This window comes from Corythoichthys intestinalis, chromosome 2, assembly GCF_030265065.1.
Source record: "Corythoichthys intestinalis isolate RoL2023-P3 chromosome 2, ASM3026506v1, whole genome shotgun sequence".
NCBI classification, from domain to species: Eukaryota; Metazoa; Chordata; class Actinopteri; order Syngnathiformes; family Syngnathidae; genus Corythoichthys; species Corythoichthys intestinalis.
The window spans coordinates 20,616,119-20,634,296 of NC_080396.1; the positions used below are offsets into that span (position 1 = coordinate 20,616,119).

Consider the following 18,178-nt stretch of genomic DNA (forward strand, 5'->3'; position numbering starts at 1 on the left):
GATGAAAAATATTGAGGTTTCGTTGAGGCGGAGGGGTCCAAACAGGAAAGTGAAAATGAACGTCAACAATTTGTCACGCAAAAAACTTTGAACAGTCATAACTCGGCAGATATACAACATATCTGCGCCAAACTTCCCGTGTTTGTTGAGAGTCATACCCTGAAGGTTCTTGTAGGGGTCATTTGCATCAACTCTACAGTGCCAACTAGTGGCGACAGAAAGAAGTTTTAAAAAAGGCCTTTCCTATTGGGTTTTTTCAACATAGAGCAAGGAAATTTGGGGAGTAGATACCTTATGCAAAACTGCTCCAAAAAGTCTCTTGCACCCGTATTCCAAATCCAACAGGAAATCGGGTATTTTGGATCGAATGTGAAATTTTCATGGGTTCACAGTAGGAGTTTACATTTGGAGGCTTGAATATGCACAAAAACTCGTAAAAATTTGCACATACATGCGGCTTTGGATAACGTTCGATAATCTTGCAATGTTACGAAAAAATGTAACAAAATGCCTCAGTGGCGCCCCCTTGAATTTTTCAAAAAGGCGTTTCCTATTAGGTTTTTTTAACATAGAGTGATGAAATTTGGGGAGTCGATACCTTGTGCAAAACTGCTCCAAAAAGTCTCTTGCACCCGTATTCCAAATCCAACAGGAAATCGGGTATTTTAGATCGAATGTGAAATTTTTATCGGTTCACAGTAGGAGTTTACATTTGGAGGCTTGAACATGCACGAAAACTCACAAAAATTTGGACATACATGCGGCTTTGCATAACGTTCAATAATCTTGCAACGTTACGAAAACATGTAACAAAATGGCTCAGTGGCGCCCCCTTGAAATTTTCAAAAAGGCCTCTCTATTTAGGTTTTTTCAACGTAGAAGGATGAAATTCGGAGAGTCGATACCTTGTACAAAACTGCTCCAAAAAGTCTCTTGCATGCGTATTCCAAACCCAACAGGAAATCAGGTATTTTGGATTGAATATGAAAATTGTATCGATTTACAGTGTGCACATTTTACACCTTGGCACCTAGGGAATTAGTTTGATCATTCTCAAAATTGGCGAGACTGTTCATGAGGCACATGAAATCTTAAGTTATCAAAATGGTGTGTTTTCATTCACGGGCCTGACATGGGCGGGGTGCCAAAGTCGGCCATTTTTTCGCCAAAACACCGAATTCGGAAAATGACTGATAACTCCCTCATACAACCTTCAATCTATTTTAAATCTGGCATGTGTGTGAGGTATACCAGCCTGAGCAGGACTGGATTGAAAATTTACCGTTTGTGCCTGGCGCCTCCTAGTGGGAACAGGAAATGCCCTTTTTTACTGGACACACTCCTCCTCTAAAGGGAAAAAATCAATCTACCTCAAACCTGCATAAGGGAAGCCCTAAGACCTGTCTTCAGGTGCCTGATGAAGAATATTGAAGTTTCGTTGAAGCGGAGGGGTCCAAACAGCAAAGTGAAAATGACTGTCATCAATTTTTCTCTCCAAAAACTTTGAACAGTCATAACTCGGCAGATATACAACATATCTGCGCCAAACTTCCCGTGCTTGTTGAGAGTCATACCCTGAAGGGCCTTGTAGGGGTCATTTGCATCAACGCTACAGCGCCAACTAGTGGCAATAGAAAGTCACTCGTTTTTCCAATACATGTCCAGTTCTTTTCAGGTTGGTCATTGTAATTTCAAGACCTATTAAAATACTTATTTACGGCACATGTCCACGTGTCTCTATCTGTTGCCGTGACGACCCTTTGTTCGCCATTTAAAGGAAATATTTTTTTTCAGAGACTCAGGCAGCTTATAGAGCCACAATATTTGGCACACTTGGTCGAATTGGCCCAGTTAGAAGATTAATTTGGTTTTGAATAAGGGCTTGGCTGCACAGCTCAGTAGTTGCTCCTTTTTTGTAGTACTCTCTCCAATAGGGTTTTTTATCTCTTGGGTGTGGTAATGTAAATAGGCGACTTTCGTGCATGTTAGGTTCTAATGAGATGATTAGAGAGGAGGATCTGCCACCACCCTGACCTGCACACAGTCCGAGTTGCGTGACGTCCGAGTTGCGCTAGATTGCGAGGGCCCGTTCAGTCCTGCTTGCAGGCCTAGTTATTATTATTCTTTTTTCAGGGCAAATGAAAATGGCCAATTTGGAGGCCTGAACATGCACGAAAAGTCACCAAAATTTGCACATACGTGCGGCTTTGCGTAAATTTCGATAATCTTGTGTCGTTTTGAAAAAATGTCAAAAAATGGCTCAGTGGCGCCCCCTTTACCCTTAAAATTTTCAAAAAGGCCTCTCCTCTCAGGTTTTCAACGTAGAGCAATGAAATTTGGGGAGTAGATACCTTATGCCTAACTGTTCAAAAAAGCCTCTTGCACCCATATTCCAAATCCAACAGGAAATCGGATATTTTGGATCAAATGTGAAATTTTTATCGGTTCACAGTTGGAGTTTACATTTGGAGGCCTGAACATGCACGAAAACTCACCAAAATTTGCACATACATGCAACTTTACGTAAATTTTGATAATCTACAAAAAAAATTAACAAAATGGCTCAGTGGCGCCCCCTTGAAATTTTCAAAAAGGCCTTTCCTATTAGGTTTTTTCAACGTAGAACGATGAAATTTGGCGAGTCGATACATTGTGCAAAACTGCTCCAAAAAGTCTCTTGCACCCATATTCCAAACCCAACAGGAAGCCGGAAATTTTGGATCAAATGTGAAATTTTATCGATTTACATTTGAGACCTTGTCGCTGAAGAAAATAGTTGGATCGTCTTCAAAATTGGTCAGACTATTCAGGAGACATATGAGATCTTAAGTTTTGAAAATGGTGAGTTTTCACTCAAGGGTCTGACCTGGGCGTGGTCCCAAAGTCGGCCATTTTTGGGCAAAATACCAAATTCAGAAAATGATTAAAAACTCCGTGATACAACGTTCAATCTTTTTCATTTCTAGCATGTATATGAGATATCCCAGCCTGAACACGACTGCATTGAAATATTACCCATTAGGCCTGGCGCCCCCTAGTGGGAACAGGAAATGGCCTTCTTTACGAGACAGGCTCCTCCTCCAAGGGAAAAAAATCTATTGACCTCAAACCTGTTTCAGGGGAGCCTCAAGACATGTGTTCAGGTCCCTGATGAAAAATATTGAGGTTTCGTTGAAGCGGAGAGGTCCAAACTGGAAGTGAAAATGACCGTCAACAATTTGTCTCGCCAAAAATTTTGAACAGTCATAACTCGGCAGATATGCAACATATCTGCGCCAAACTTTCCGTGTTTGTTGAGAGTCATACCCTGAAGGTTCTTGTAGGGGTCATTTGCATCAACTCTACAGTGCCAACTAGTGGCGACAGAAAGAAGTTTTAAAAAAGGCCTTTCCTATTGGGTTTTTTCAACATAGAGCAAGGAAATTTGGGGAGTAGATACATTATGCAAAACTGCTCCAAAAAGTCTCTTGCACCCATATTCCAAATCCAACAGGAAATCGGGTATTTTGGATCGAATGTGAAATTTTCATGGGTTCACAGTAAGAGTTTACATTTGGAGGCTTGAATATGCATAAAAACTCACCAAAATTTGCACATACATGCGGCTTTGGATAACGTTCGATAATCTTGCAACGTTACGAAACAATTTAACAAAATGGCTCAGTGGCGCCCCCTTGAAATTTTCAAAAAGGCCTCTCCATTTAGGTTTTTCTAACATAGAGTGATGAAATTTGGAGAGTCAAAACTTTGTGCAAAACTGCTCCAAAAAGTCTCTTGCACACACATTCCAAATCCTACAGGAAATCGGGTATTTTGGATTGAATGTGAACTTTTTATCGATTTACAGTGTGCACATTTTACACCTTGGCACCTAGGGAATTAGTTTGATCATTCTCAAAATTGGTGAGACTGTTCATGAGGCATATGAAATCTTAAGTTATAAAAATGGTGTGTTTTCATTCACGGGCCTGACCTGGGCGGGGCGCCAAATTCTTCCATTTTTTCGCCAAAACACCGAATTCGGAAAATGACTGATAACTCCCTCATACAACCTTCAATCTATTTTAAATCTGGCATGTGTGTGAGGTATAACAGCCTGAGCAGGACTGGATTGAAAATTTACCATTTGTGCCTGGCGCCTCCTAGTGGGAACAGGAAATGCCCTTTTTTACGGGACACACTCCTCCTCTAAAGGGAAAAAATCAATCTACCTCAAACCTGCATAAGGGAAACCTTAAGACCTGTCTTCAGGTGCCTGATGAAAAATATTGAAGTTTCGTTGAAGCGGAGGGGTCCAAACAGGAAAGTGAAAATGACTGTCAACAATTTTTCTCTCCAAAAACTTTGAACAGTCATAACACGGCAGATATACAAGATATCTGCGCCAAACTTCCCGTGCTTGTTGAGAGTCATACCCTGAAGGGCCTTGTAGGGGTCATTTGCATCAACCCTACAGCGCCAACTAGTGGCGATAGAAAGTCACTCGTTTTTCCAAAACATGTCCAGTTCTTTTCATGTTGGTCATTGTAGTTTCAAGACCTATTAAAATACTTTTTTACGGCCCATGTCCACGTGTCTCTGTCTGTTGCCGTGACGACCCTTTGTTCGCCATTTAAAGGAAATATATTTTTTTCAGAGACTCAGGGAGCTTATAGAGCCACAATAGTTGGCACACTTGGTCGAATTGGCCCAGTTAGAAGATTAATTTGGTTTTGAATAAGGGCTTGGCTGCACAGCTCAGTAGTGGCTCCTTTTTTGTAGTACTCTCTCCAATAGGGGTTTTTATCTCTTGGGTGTGGGAATGTAAAGAGGCGACTTTCGAGCTTGTTAGGTTCTAATGAGATGATTAGAGAGGAGGATCTGCCACCACCCTGACCTGCACACAGTCCGAGTTGCGTGACGTCCGAGTTGCGCTAGATTGCGAGGGCCCGTTCAGTCCTGCTTGTTATCATATTGGTTTTTGAACCTTATCCACTCAGGTTGATTTTTGAAAGGTTAATATTGATGCCTTTTCACATTACTCATATTTCCACATGTTGCAACAAAATTTGGCACATATCACATGTTCTTACAGTTGTGGTCAAAAGTTTACATACACTTGTGAAGAACATAATGTCATGGCTCTCTTGAGTTTCCAGTTATTTCTACAACTCTGATTTTTCTCTGATAGAGTGATTGGAACAGATACTTCTTTGTCACAAAAAACATTTATGAAGTTTGGTTCTTTTATGACTTTATTATGGGTGAACAGAAAAAAGTGATCAAATCTGCTGGGTCAAAAACATACATACAGCAGCGCTAATATTTGGTAACATGTCCCTTGGCCATTTTCACTTCAATTAGGCGCTTTTGGTAGCCATCCACAAGCTTCTGGCAAGCTTCTGGTTGAATCTTTGACCACTCCTCTTGACAGAATTGGTGCAGTTCAGTTAAATTTGATGGCTTTTTGACATGGACTTGTTTCTTCAGCATTGTCCACAAGTTCTCAATGGGGTTTAAGTCAGGACTTTGGGAAGGTCATTCAAAAACCTTAATTCTAGCCTGATTTAGCCATTCCATTACCACTTTTGATGTATGTTTGGGGTCATTGTTCTGTTGGAACACCCAACTGCGCCCAAGACCCAATTTTCGGGCTGATGACGTTAGGTTATCTTGAAGAATTTTAAGGTAATCCTCCTTCTTCATTATCCCATTTACTCTCTGTAAAGCACCAGTTCCATTGGCAGCAACACAGCCCCACAGCATAATACTACCACCACCGTGCTTGACAGTAGGCATGGTGTACTTGGGGTTAAAAGGCCTCAACCTTTCTCCTCCAAACAGATTGCTGGGCATTGTGGCCAAACAGCTCGATTTTTGTTTCGTCTGACCACCGAACTTTTCTCCAGAAGGTCTTATCTTTGTCCGTGTGATCAGCAGCAAACTTCAGTCGAGCCTTAAGGTGCCGCTTTTGGAGCAAGGGCTTCCTTCTTGCACGGCAGCCTCTCAGTCCATGGAGATGCAAAACACGCTTGACTGTGGACAGTGACACCTGTGTTCTAGCAGCTTCTAATTCTTGGCAGATCTGCTTTTTGGTGATTCTCGGTTGAATCTTCACCCTCCTGACCAATTTTCTCTCAGCAGCAGGTGATAGCTTGCGTTTTCTTCCTGATCGTGGCAGTGACAAAACAGTGCCATGTACTTTATACTTACAAAGAATTGTTTGCACTGTTGCTCTTGGGACCTGCAGCTGCTTTGAAATGGCTACAAGTGACTTTCCTGACTTGTTCAAGTCAATGATTCGCTTTTTCAGATCCATGTATGTACATTTTTGACCCAGCAGATTTGATCACTTTTTCTGTTAACCCATAATAAAGTCATAAAAGAACCAAACTTCATGAATGTTTTTTGTGACAAAGAAGTATCTGTTCCAATCACTCTATCGGAGAAAAATCAGAGTTGTAGAAATAACTGGAAACTCAAGAGAGCCATGACATTATGTTCTTTACAAGTGTATGTAAACTTTTGACCACAACTAATGGTGATTATTTTTACCAAAACTTTCCATTGAATGCCATTGACGTAAATAGGAGCCAGAAAAAAAAAATCGTGACTGAATAGCAAGTTAATCATCAGCTTTTTAGCCCCCCCAAAAAATCTAAATTTCCATTGGCGGTCTTTATTTTTTAACCAAAAAATCCTCGAAATACCCCCCAAACCCGTTATTAATTGGAAGTGACCCGGAAATGCTCCAAATTAACAGGAAGGGACCCCAAACAGTACCGAAATCTAAGGAAAGTGACCATTTTCAACAGGATGTCACACAGATATGCCCCAAAATCAATAGGAAGTGACTCGGAAATTAATCAACAGGAAATCCTTAAAATGACCCGGAAATGCCACAAATTTGTGGAAGGGACCTCAAAACCTACCAAAATCAAAGGGAATTGGCCTTTATCAACAGTATGTCACCCAAATATGCCCCAACCGAAGTGACCCGGAAATGCCCCAAAATCAACAGGAAATGACTTGGAAATCAATCAACAGGAAATCCCTGAAATACCCCCAAAACTAACCCGATGTTAAAGGGAAGTGACCCGGAAATGCCCCAAATAACAGGAAGGGACCCCAAAAGGTACCAAAATCAAAGGGAAGCGGCCTTTATCAACAGTATCTCACCCAAATATGCCCCAAAATCAACAGGAAGTGACCCGGAAATGCCCCAAAATCAACAGGAAGTGATTCGGAAATTAATCAACAGGAAATCCTTGAAATGACCCGGAAATGCCCCGAATAACAGGAAGGGACCTCAAAACGTACCAAAATCAAAGGGAAGTGGCCTTTATCAACAGTATGCCACCCAAATATGCCCCAAAATCAACAGGAAGTGACCCGGAAATGCCCCAAAATCAACAGGAAATGACTTGGAAATCAATCAACAGGAAATCCTTGAAATACCCCAAAAATTAACCCGATATTAAAGGGAATTGACCCGGAAATGCCCAAAATAACAGGAAGGGACCCCAAAACGTAACAAAATCAAAGGGAAGCGGCCTTTATCAACAGTATGTCACCCAAATATGCCCCAAAATCAACAGGAAGTAACTCGGAAATCAATCAACAGGAAATCCTTGAAATACCCCAAAAACTAACCCGATATAAAGGGGAAGTGACCTGGAAATGCTCCAAATGCCATGTGTGTAACATTTTTAAAAAGTACTGCTTATTGAGCCTTGAGAATTTTTAAATTTTTTAAAACTGCCTGTCTAGTGTACAAGGTGTTACATGGATTTGCCCCACTTCCCATGTCGGACTTTCTAAAAAAAAAGGGCTCACAGAGGTCTCGGGACCAGGGCCTCCTCTAGAGGGGACTGTGAGGTTCCAATCAGAAAAACAGCCTTCGGTCACAATTCTCTCTCTGTAAAGGCCAGTAAAATCTGGACTTTTAAGTTCTTAGTAACTTATTGTATTGTGTTGTTTTATTGTAATCTTTTGTTATTTCTTTTCTTTTTGTATCTTTGTGTCACCTGTTTAGGGACTACAGATGTAAATTAGCATATTCTTGCTACAATCTGGCATATTTACATCTTTTTAGATGTTCATCAATGTGCACTGTCCCTATTAAATAAATAAATAAAATAAATAACAGGAAGGGACCCCAAAACGTACCAAAATCAAAGGGAAGTGGCCTTTATCAACAGTATGTCACCCAAATATGCCCCAAAATCAACAGGAAATAACTCGGAAATGCCCCAAAATCAACATGAAGTGACTCGGAAATTAATCAACAGGAAATCCTTGAAATACTCCAAAAAACATTAACCCGATATCAAAGGGAAGTGACCCGGAAATGCCCCAAATAACAGGAAGGGACCCCAAAACGTACCAAAATCAAAGGGAAGTGGCCTTTATCAACAGTATGTCATCCAAATATGCCCCAAAATCAACAGAAAAGACCCTGGAATACACCCTGGAAATGACCCCAAAATCTATCAAAAGGAGGTGACCTGATATCAATGGGAAGTGACCCGTAACAGAAAGTGACCTGGATATGTCCCAAAATTATCATGGACTGACCTGGAAATCATTCAACAGAAAGTGATCTGGGAATGCCCAAAATCAACAGGAAGTGACCTGGTATCCATGGGAAGTGACCCTGAAATATCCCCATATACACAGGAAGTGATCCACAGTTTACCAACCATCAGAACAAAGCATCTGTGTAGCTACCAGCTATCAACAAGAAGTGACCCAGAAATGTTAAAAATTAAGTCAGCGACCTGGGGGAGTTACAGACTTGCTCTAGATAAAATTATTCTTACCTTGCTCTTTTCAACTTTTTCCCACCAGGTTGATTTACTCCTCAAGAGCTGTGTTGACAGCACCAAGCTTCCGGCAATATCTGCCATTTTGGTTTTAAATGACTCTATACTGTGGAATGGTAATTTTGGTAAAAGGAACAGAAGTGACCCAAAATCTCCAGCGCCAAATGAATACACAGTTTACAGGTGAGCTCAAATTCACCAAGATTGGAGAAAAACAATTTGCGAATGAGTACAAAAAGTCCTGCTTAATTTTTTTTTTTTTTTTAAATCTTTGCACAGAATTGCAAGCCTATCCAAAATATTTCCAACTCTGATGCTGTACAAGCTGTGGGAGGACGGTCTGGTGGACTCACTTGATGATCCAGTGGAGAGGTACATAAAGAACTTCACCATCAAGAATCCGCTGGGGAAAGAGGGAGCGCCAGCATTGTCGTCAGGCAGGCCCTTCAATAGGACTACTATTACGTTACGAAGAATGGCTAGCCATCTTTCTGGTAAGAAGGAACACTTTACTTTACTTTATGATGATACAGTGGGGCAAATAAGTATTTAGTCAACCACTAGTTGTGCAAGTTCTCCCACATGAAAATATTAGAGAGGCCTGTAATTGTCAACATGGGTAAACCTCAACCATGAGGGACAGAATGTGGAAAAAAAACAGAAAATCACATTGTTTGATTTTTAAAGAATTTATTTGCAAATCATGGTGGAAAATAAGTATTTGGTGAATACCAAAACTTCATCTCAATACTTTGTTATGTACCCTTTGTTGGCAATAACGGAGGCCAAACATTTTCTGTAACTCTTTACAAACTTCTCACACACTGTTGCTGGTATTTTGGCCAATTCCTCCATGCAGATATACTCTAGAGCAGTGATGTTTTGGGGCTGTCGTTGGGCAACACGGACTATCAACTCCCTCCACAGATTTTCTATGGGGTTGAGATCTGGAGACTGGCTAGGCCACTCCAGGACCTTGAAATGCTTCTTACGAAGCCACTCCTTTGTTGCCCTGGCTGTGTGTTTGGGATCATTGTCATGCTGAAAGACCCAGCCACATCTCATCTTCAATGCCCTTGCTGATGGAAGGAGATTTTCACTCAAAATCTCTCAATACATGGAACCATTCATTCTTTTCTTAAGACAGATCAGTCGTCCTGGTCCCTTTGCAGAAAAACAGCCCCAAAGCATGATGTTTCCACCCACATGCTTCACAGTGGGTATGGTGTTCTTCAGATGCAATTCAGTATTCTTTCTCCTCCAAACACGAGAACCTGTGTTTCTACCAAAAAGTTCAATTTTGGTTTCATCTGACCATAACACATTCTCCTACTCCTCTTCTGTATCATCCAAATGCTCTCTAGCGAACCGCAGACGGGCCTGGACGTGTACCGGCTTCAGCAGTGGGACACGTCTGGCAGTGCAGGATTTGAGTCCCTGGCGGCGCATTGTGTTACTGTTAGTAGCCTTTGTTACTGTGGTCCCAGCTCTCTGTAGGTCATTCACTAGGTCCCTCCGTGTGGTTCTGGGATTTTTGCTCCCCGTTCTTGTTATCATTTTGACGCCACGGGGTGAGATTTTGCATGGAGCCCCAGATCGATGGAGATTATCAGTGGTCTTGTATGACTTCCATTTTCTAATAATTGCTCCCACAGTTGATTTCTTTACACCAAGTGTTTTACCTATTGCAGATTCAGTCTTCCCAGCCTGGTGCAGGTCTACAATTTTGTCTCTGGTGTCGTTCGACAGCTCTTTGGTCTTGGCCATAGTGGAGTTTGGAGTGTGACTGACTGAGGTTGTGCACAGGTGTCTTTTATACCGATAATGAGTTAAAACAGGTGCCATTAATGCAGGTAACGAGTGGAGCCTCGTTGGACCTCGTTAGAAGAAGTTAGACCTCTTTGACTGCCAGAAATCTTGCTTGTTTGTAGGTGACCAAATATTTATTTTCCACTCTAATTTGGAAATAAATTCTTTAAAAATCAAACAATGTGATTTTCTGTTTTTTTCCCCCCACATTCTGTCTGTCATGGTTGAGGTTTGCCCGTGTTGACAATTACAGGCCTCTCTAATCTTTTCAAGTAGGAGAACTTGCACAATTGGTGGTTGACTAGATACTTATTTGCCCACAATTGACTAAATACTTATTTGCCCCACTGTATATCCTCAAATTGGCAGTGTACAGGCTGCCACAAATGATTAATTTGATTATCAATGACTCGCCGATAATTTTTGTGTTTAGTCAACTCATTGGCTCATGTATAAATCACTATAATAAATGTTTGATTAGTCTTGGCTTTACGTTTTAGCTGTAAATGTGCATTGCAACCAAAATTTACTTACTGAGAAAAGTTAGACTGTGAATATTTTGAAACTACTGTTTGTAACCTTACAATTGTTTAAAAAAAAAAAACACACATTTAATCAATTTTATTTCATCCTTCTGCCTTTCCATAACTCAGCAGCAAGCATCATCACGCGAACACCCATCACACGCTACATTACCCCCTTCCTCTGTCAACTCCATTGGCTTCCAGTAAAACAAAGAATTAATTACAGGATCCTTCTAATCACCTTCAAAGCTCTTCACGGACTGGTCCCATCCTGTATATCTAACCTCCTTTGTATTATCACGCCTCCCGTCCACTTCCCTCCAAGGGTCGGTTGTAGGCAGGCATGTATGAGGGGGCAGTCAGAAATACAGCATGTCAGGGGCAGCATATGTACACATCATGCTTCACCCCCCCCCCTACAGTGCTTATAATAACAGTATTTTCTTCATTCATTGGGTTGTTAGCTGTGTCCAACCCCAACCAAGCGAAATGGATAGCACTTAGTCAGGCGGCAGGCCTCAACCTTCAGACCTGTCCAACTTTGGGTGTCCCAACTGAGGACTAAGCCCCTGCTGGTATCACTCTTAAATTCACTGGGGCACGCAAATCCCCTGACCACAATAGGGTGGCATTCCCTCAATGGGGGTAAACTGAACACTAAAATATCCTTCATCCAGATTTCACTTATCGCAGTGAGTTCTGGTCCCCATTAACCGCGCAAAACGAGGTATTAGATTTGATCACAAAATCGGATCTGATGAGGTAGTCGTTTTTAGTGCTTTTTGGCTGCGATAAATTAAACAACTAGGTAAATATGTCTGCTGAGTGACACTACTGCGCTTTTGAAATTAATATTAGTAACAGAGCACCGTGTCGTATTCTTGAGGAGGTACCAGCAGAGCTTGGTTTAATACAGAAAAATATCTATTTTTTTGCATTCTTTGTACTGATGTAAAAATATAGGTATCGGATCAGTATCCGCAAAACATATCTTCTTAAAAATCTGATCGGAAGTACAAAATTTAAAAAAAAAAATCACAATCAGTACACCCCTACTTTTAATGCTTTTGTTAATTTTGATTTGTATCTGTTGTTCTACAGTGTGTTAAAAGGCACATCAAAATGTATTACTATTGTTATAATTATTTTGAACTAGTTTCAATTATTAAAAGAATATATATTTAATTATTTCTTTTTAACATAAAAAAGAAAAGAAAAAAAATAAATAAACGGAAGATATACCTTTAAGAAGCCCAATAACGATGATTTTGAACATTTTTAGGTCAACAATGTCACTAATATTTTTATATGAAAATGAATGTCATAACATTATAAGTAAAAAACAGAATATTTACTGCATTTTTATGCATACAATATACAGTAATATACAGTGATCCCTCGTTTTTCGCGGTTAATGAGGACTGCACCCAGCAATGAAAATCAGCAAAGTCGAGGCGGAGCTTATTTACATAAAAAATAAAAAATAAAAAAAATAAAAATGTTTTTTTTTTTTTTTTGGTGTGTTCATTGTATTTATTCATATTCAACAGCATATGAAAGAGCTACATATAAAACATGTTTTTCTCCTTTTCCCCCCTCAAATTAAAAAAAAAAGAAAAGAAAAAAATTTTAATTAAAAAAAAACAACAAAAAATCCTGATATGTATATATATATGTTTATAAATGGTTTTTAAGCACTGCAAATATAACAATTATTATACAAAATATTAATCAACAGGAAATCCTTGAAATACTCCCAAGTTTTTTTTTTTTTTTTAATATAGAGACATCATATATTTTTTAATCTTTAAAAAAAGAGAAAATGAAAAAGAAACAAGGGAATATTTACTATTAGGGGCCCTAAAAAAAGAGCATTTTGACAATTTTTGGGTCAACAAGGTGTCTAACATTTAAACGATTATTTGAATATTACTGCAAACTAGTTGCTGATTAATTTAATAATCAATTAGTTGATTATTCATAGCAGCTCTAATTGTCAGACCTTGCAATCAAAATGGATTTGACATCTTTCCACCGTCAATGGCTGCGAGTTGGTCTTATAACTTTGTGTTTTTGGTGATAAACATTGTTTTTTTAGTAACGTAATTTATCATTTTACAGGCTTACCCCGAAGATTAAGGTCAACTAATCTTCTCTGGAACAAAGACACAAATGCAGCTCTTCATTTGTTACAAGATGATGTCCTTGTTGCAGATCCCGGAACAAAGTAATACAGTGTTTCCTTCTATTTTTCAATTTCATGAGTCATTTATCTGTACATTCTGTTGCCCTAACTGGGAGTGTAGTCAAAAAAGCTCTTTACCCTTTATAGGGCACTCAGTATACTCACTGGCTGCCAATGAAGGCACCAAACCATTTCGCAGTCAAAACTGGATTGGACGTTTAGTGCCGTCAGAGGCGTAGAAACAAAACAATACAAACAAAAAAAAAACTTGAGTGTTGTTGCGGGCTTTTATTTATTTAAATGTTATGACCTTTATTTTTTATTGTCTATATATTATTACTTACAGAGATCCCTCGCTACTTCGCGGTTCAAACTTCACGCCCTCACTCCATCGCAGATTTTTTTTTACTGATGAACTGTCCCGAGCTGAAATTAGCTCTTTTCTCATTGTTTCACTTACCCTGCAAATTTGAGTTAAATAGTCTCACGCATTAAAACGAAATTCCTTTTCTGACCTCTGTGACCTTTGACCTCACTACCGCACAATGTAATTACCTCTTCCATTTCATATTACAATATCATCCTGCAAGTTTGATAATAATACATGCTATGTCCATGTACGTGGACGCCAGGTCTTAACAGGGATACATTAATTTTTTTCCCTCTAAAAGTGTTTTTCAACCCGTGTGCCGCGGCACACTAGTTTGCCGTGAGAGATCGTCAGGTGTGCCGCGAGAAGATATCCAATATATACATATGTACATGGTGGAAAACACAGAAAAGACGGAAAAAGCAGTTTCTGCTCTTGCACGCCTCTTTAAAAAAACCTGCTGTATTTTAAGCCAAAAGAACTGTTGTGTTTGATAGAACAATATATCTACAGTGCCTTGCAAAAGTATTCAGCCCCCTTGAATCTTGCAACCTTTCGCCACATTTGAGGCTTCAAACATAAAGATATGAAATTTAATTTTTTTGTCAAGAATCAACAACAAGTGGGACACAATCGTGAAGTGGAACAACATTTATTGGATAATTTAAACTTTTTTAACAAATAAAAAACTGAAAAGTGGGGCGTGCAATATTATTCGGCCCCTTTACTTTCATTGCAGCAAACTCACTCCAGAAGTTCAGTGAGGATCTCCGAATGATCCAATGTTGTCCTAAATGACCGATGATGATAAATAGAATCCACCTGTGTGTAATCAAGTCTCCGTATAAATGCACCTGCTCTGTGATAGTCTCAGGGTTCTGTTTAAAGTGCAGAGAGCATTATGAAAACCAAGGAACACACCAGGCAGGTCCGAGATACTGTTGTGGAGAAGTTTAAAGCTGGATTTGGATACAAAAAGATTTCCCAAGCTTTAAACATCTCAAGGAGCACTGTGCAAGCCATCATATTGAAATGGAAGGAGCATCAGACCACTGCAAATCTACCAAGACCCGGCCGTCCTTCCAAACTTTCTTCTCAAACAAGGAGAAAACTGATCAGAGATGCAGCCAAGAGGCCCACGATCACTCTGGATGAAATGCAGAGATCTACAGCTGAGGTGGGAGAGTCTGTCCATAGGACAACAATCAGTCGTACACTGCACAAATCTGGCCTTTATGGAAGAGTGGCAAGAAGAAAGCCATTTCTCAAAGATATCCATAAAAAGTCTCGTTTAAAGTTTGCCACAAGCCACCTGGGAGACACACAAAACATGTGGAAGAAGGTGCTCTGGTCAGATGAAACCAAAATTGAACTTTTTGGCCACAATGCAAAACGATATGTTTGGCGTAAAAGCAACACAGCTCGTCACCCTGAACACACCATCCCCACTGTCAAACATGGTGGTGGCAGCATCATGGTTTGGGCCTGGTTTTCTTCAGCAGGGACAGGGAAGATGGTTAAAATTGACGGGAAGATGGATGCAGCCAAATACAGGAACATTCTGGAAGAAAACCTGTTGGTATCTGCACAAGACCTGAGACTGGGACAGAGATTTATCTTCCAACAGGACAATGATCCAAAACATAAAGCCAAATCTACAATGGAATGGTTCAAAATTAAACGTATCCACGTGTTAGAATGGCCAAGTCAAAGTCCAGACCTGAATCCAATCGAGAATCTGTGGAAAGAGCTGAAGACTGCTGTTCACAAACACTCTCCTTCCAACCTCACTGAGCTCGAGCTGTTTTGCAAGGAAGAATGGGCAAGAATGTCAGTCTCTCGATGTGCAAAACTGATAGAAACATACCCCAAGCGACTTGCAGCTCTAATTGGAGCAAAAGGTGGCGCTACAAAGTATTAACGCAAGGGGGCCGAATAATATTGCACGCCCCACTTTTCAGTTTTTTATTTGTTAAAAAAGTTTAAATTATCCAATAAATTTTGTTCCACTTCACGATTGTGTCCCACTTGTTGTTGATTCTTGACAAAAAATTAAAATTTTATATCTTTATGTTTGAAGCCTGAAATGTGGCGAAAGGTTGCAAGGTTCAAGGGGGCCGAATACTTTTGCAAGGCACTGTATATGCTGCCATAGCAAATTCATGGTGCATTAAGCCCCCGAACTATTTAAAATTTTTCCCTTTTACCCTGGAAACCCTCGTTTACAGATGTCGCGCAACCGCTTTTGTTTAAACCCAGCCATAAAAAGAAAGTAAGTAATTATATTTATTAATCAAAATGTCCTTCATTTTTATCTTAAAATCATCAATTGATGTCTAATATTTCGTCTAAAAAAAAAAAAAAAAAAAAAAAAAACGACTTTAAAAAAATTATTCCGGCATGTATTTTAAACTTTTGAAAGATTACGTCACAATGGAAAAAAATGGCGTCTGCAAAAAAAGTCACCGATATCTACCACATAACTATCGATTAATTGTATTTTTTTGTTACTGTCACATTTTCTCCAATATGTTAGATTATAATCGATCCAAATAAAGAAAAATTGAAAAAAAAAAACCTTTAAAAGGGCCAATATATGAAAAAGAACATCTCGACCACTCCTTGATGTCTGCGATTTCTGCATCACGACCCTTGTTATATTACCATGTTTCATCCATAAAATCCCCCCAAAATCCGGCTGTCGCCATTCACATCACATCACTTTTTTGGGAAAAACTATAAAGGTAAATGAGAAAGCCCTTTAGAGCCAGTTGCCTTGTTGCTGAACTTGTTGCTAAATCCAAAAATTACCACACTCTGGAAGAGACATTAATATTACCTGCCTGCAAAGCCATTGTCAGCGAGATGCTCGGCCCTGATGCGTTTAAAGTTGGGCTGTCAAGTTTATCGCGTTAACGGGCGGTAATGAATTTTTTCAATTAATCACTTCAAAATATTTTACGCATGATGTAACGCATGCGCGGAACGACCCACTCACGCATTGCCGCAAACAGTCTACAATGACGCCGTTTTCCGTATATTGAGAGTGAAGAGGCAGAGACAAGCGAATGGAGAGGTTACAGGCATTCATTGGGGACGTGCTATTTATTGCCAAAAGCTTTAACATCTCTTCCACAACAATGATATCTTTTGTGGCAAGCGACGTGGGGAAGAATGATAGGAGATTATCTTTTTCTTAACACCCAGTATTGAACACAACGCAGAGAAAATATACAATTTGCAGCCACCACTGACAGTCATGGTTGCCCCACTTCCCATTATGCATTTGGGCAAACTGTATTCAAACATTTCGTTTAGGTCAACAAATACACTAGATAGCAATATTTAGTCACAATATACAAACTCACATTTATCTTTAAAGAATTACAAGTCTTTCTATCAGTGGATCCCTTTCACAGAAAGAATGTTAATAATGTTAATGCCATCTTGTGGATTTATTGTTATAATAAAAAAATACAGTAGGGTTGTTCCGATCATGTTTTTTTGCTCCCGATCCGATCCCGATCCGTTTTAGTTTGAGTATCTGCCGATCCCGATATTTCCCGATCCGCTTGCTTTTTTTTGCTCCCGATTCAATTCCAATCATTCCCGATAATTTTTCCCTATCATATACATTTTGGCAATGCATTAAAAAAAAAATGAATAAAACTCGGACGAATATATACATTCAACATACAGTACAAAAGTACTGTATTTGTTTATTATGACAATAAATCCTCAAGATGGCATTTACATTATTAACATTCTTTCTGTGAGAGGGATGCACGGATAGAAAGACTTGTGACTTTGTATATTGTGACTAAATATTGCCATCTAGTGTATTTGTTGCGCTTTCAGTAAATGATACTGTAGCCATGCCCAAATGCATGATGGGAAGTGGAACCATGACTGTGCGTAGTGCTACCAATTGATATATCTTCTCTGCGTTGGGAAATAACATAAGGTGTTAAGAAAAAGATCAATTACTACCTTGCTTCCCCACATTACTTCCCATGATATTTCAAATCGTAGGGAGAGGGATTGTAAGGCTTTAGCCAATTAAAAAAAGGCCCCAAAGGCTGCCAAAATTCACTCTACTCATTTTACACTGCCTTTTATCTCTCTATAGAGGTAAAACGGCGCCATTACAGATTGAGCGCGACAATGCGTGAGTGGGTCGTGCAGTGCATGCATTAATTGCGTTAAATATTTTAACGTGATACATTTCTAAAAAAAAAAATAATTACCGCCATTATCAGGATAAATTTGATAACCGTACCTTAAGCCTAAACTAAAGACTCTGGATGAGTGTAACATATTATGTCTGTAACGTTAAATACAATTAGAAAATGATTTAATTAAAAAATATATATATTTTTTTTTTAAAAAAAGGCATGGCCGATATTTTTTTTACCAATTCCGATACTTTGAAAATGACGTGATCGGACCCGATCGATCGGGACATCTCTAAAATACAGTACTTATG

The 18,178-nt window shown here is 39.5% G+C and overlaps 1 protein-coding gene across 4 annotated transcripts in view; it reads left to right on the forward strand.

The window, feature by feature from the left end:
• Positions 1 to 18,178, forward strand: part of lactbl1a (lactamase, beta-like 1a) — a 51,739-nt gene that overhangs the window by 30,613 nt on the left and 2,948 nt on the right. For all 4 annotated transcript variants that reach the window (XM_057858089.1, XM_057858080.1, XM_057858108.1 and 1 more), the window contains 3 exons: positions 8,830 to 8,987; positions 9,084 to 9,298; positions 13,259 to 13,364. In XM_057858089.1, coding sequence (XP_057714072.1) covers positions 8,830 to 8,987; positions 9,084 to 9,298; positions 13,259 to 13,364 — 479 coding nt within the window. The remainder of the gene's footprint in view (positions 1 to 8,829; positions 8,988 to 9,083; positions 9,299 to 13,258; positions 13,365 to 18,178) is intronic.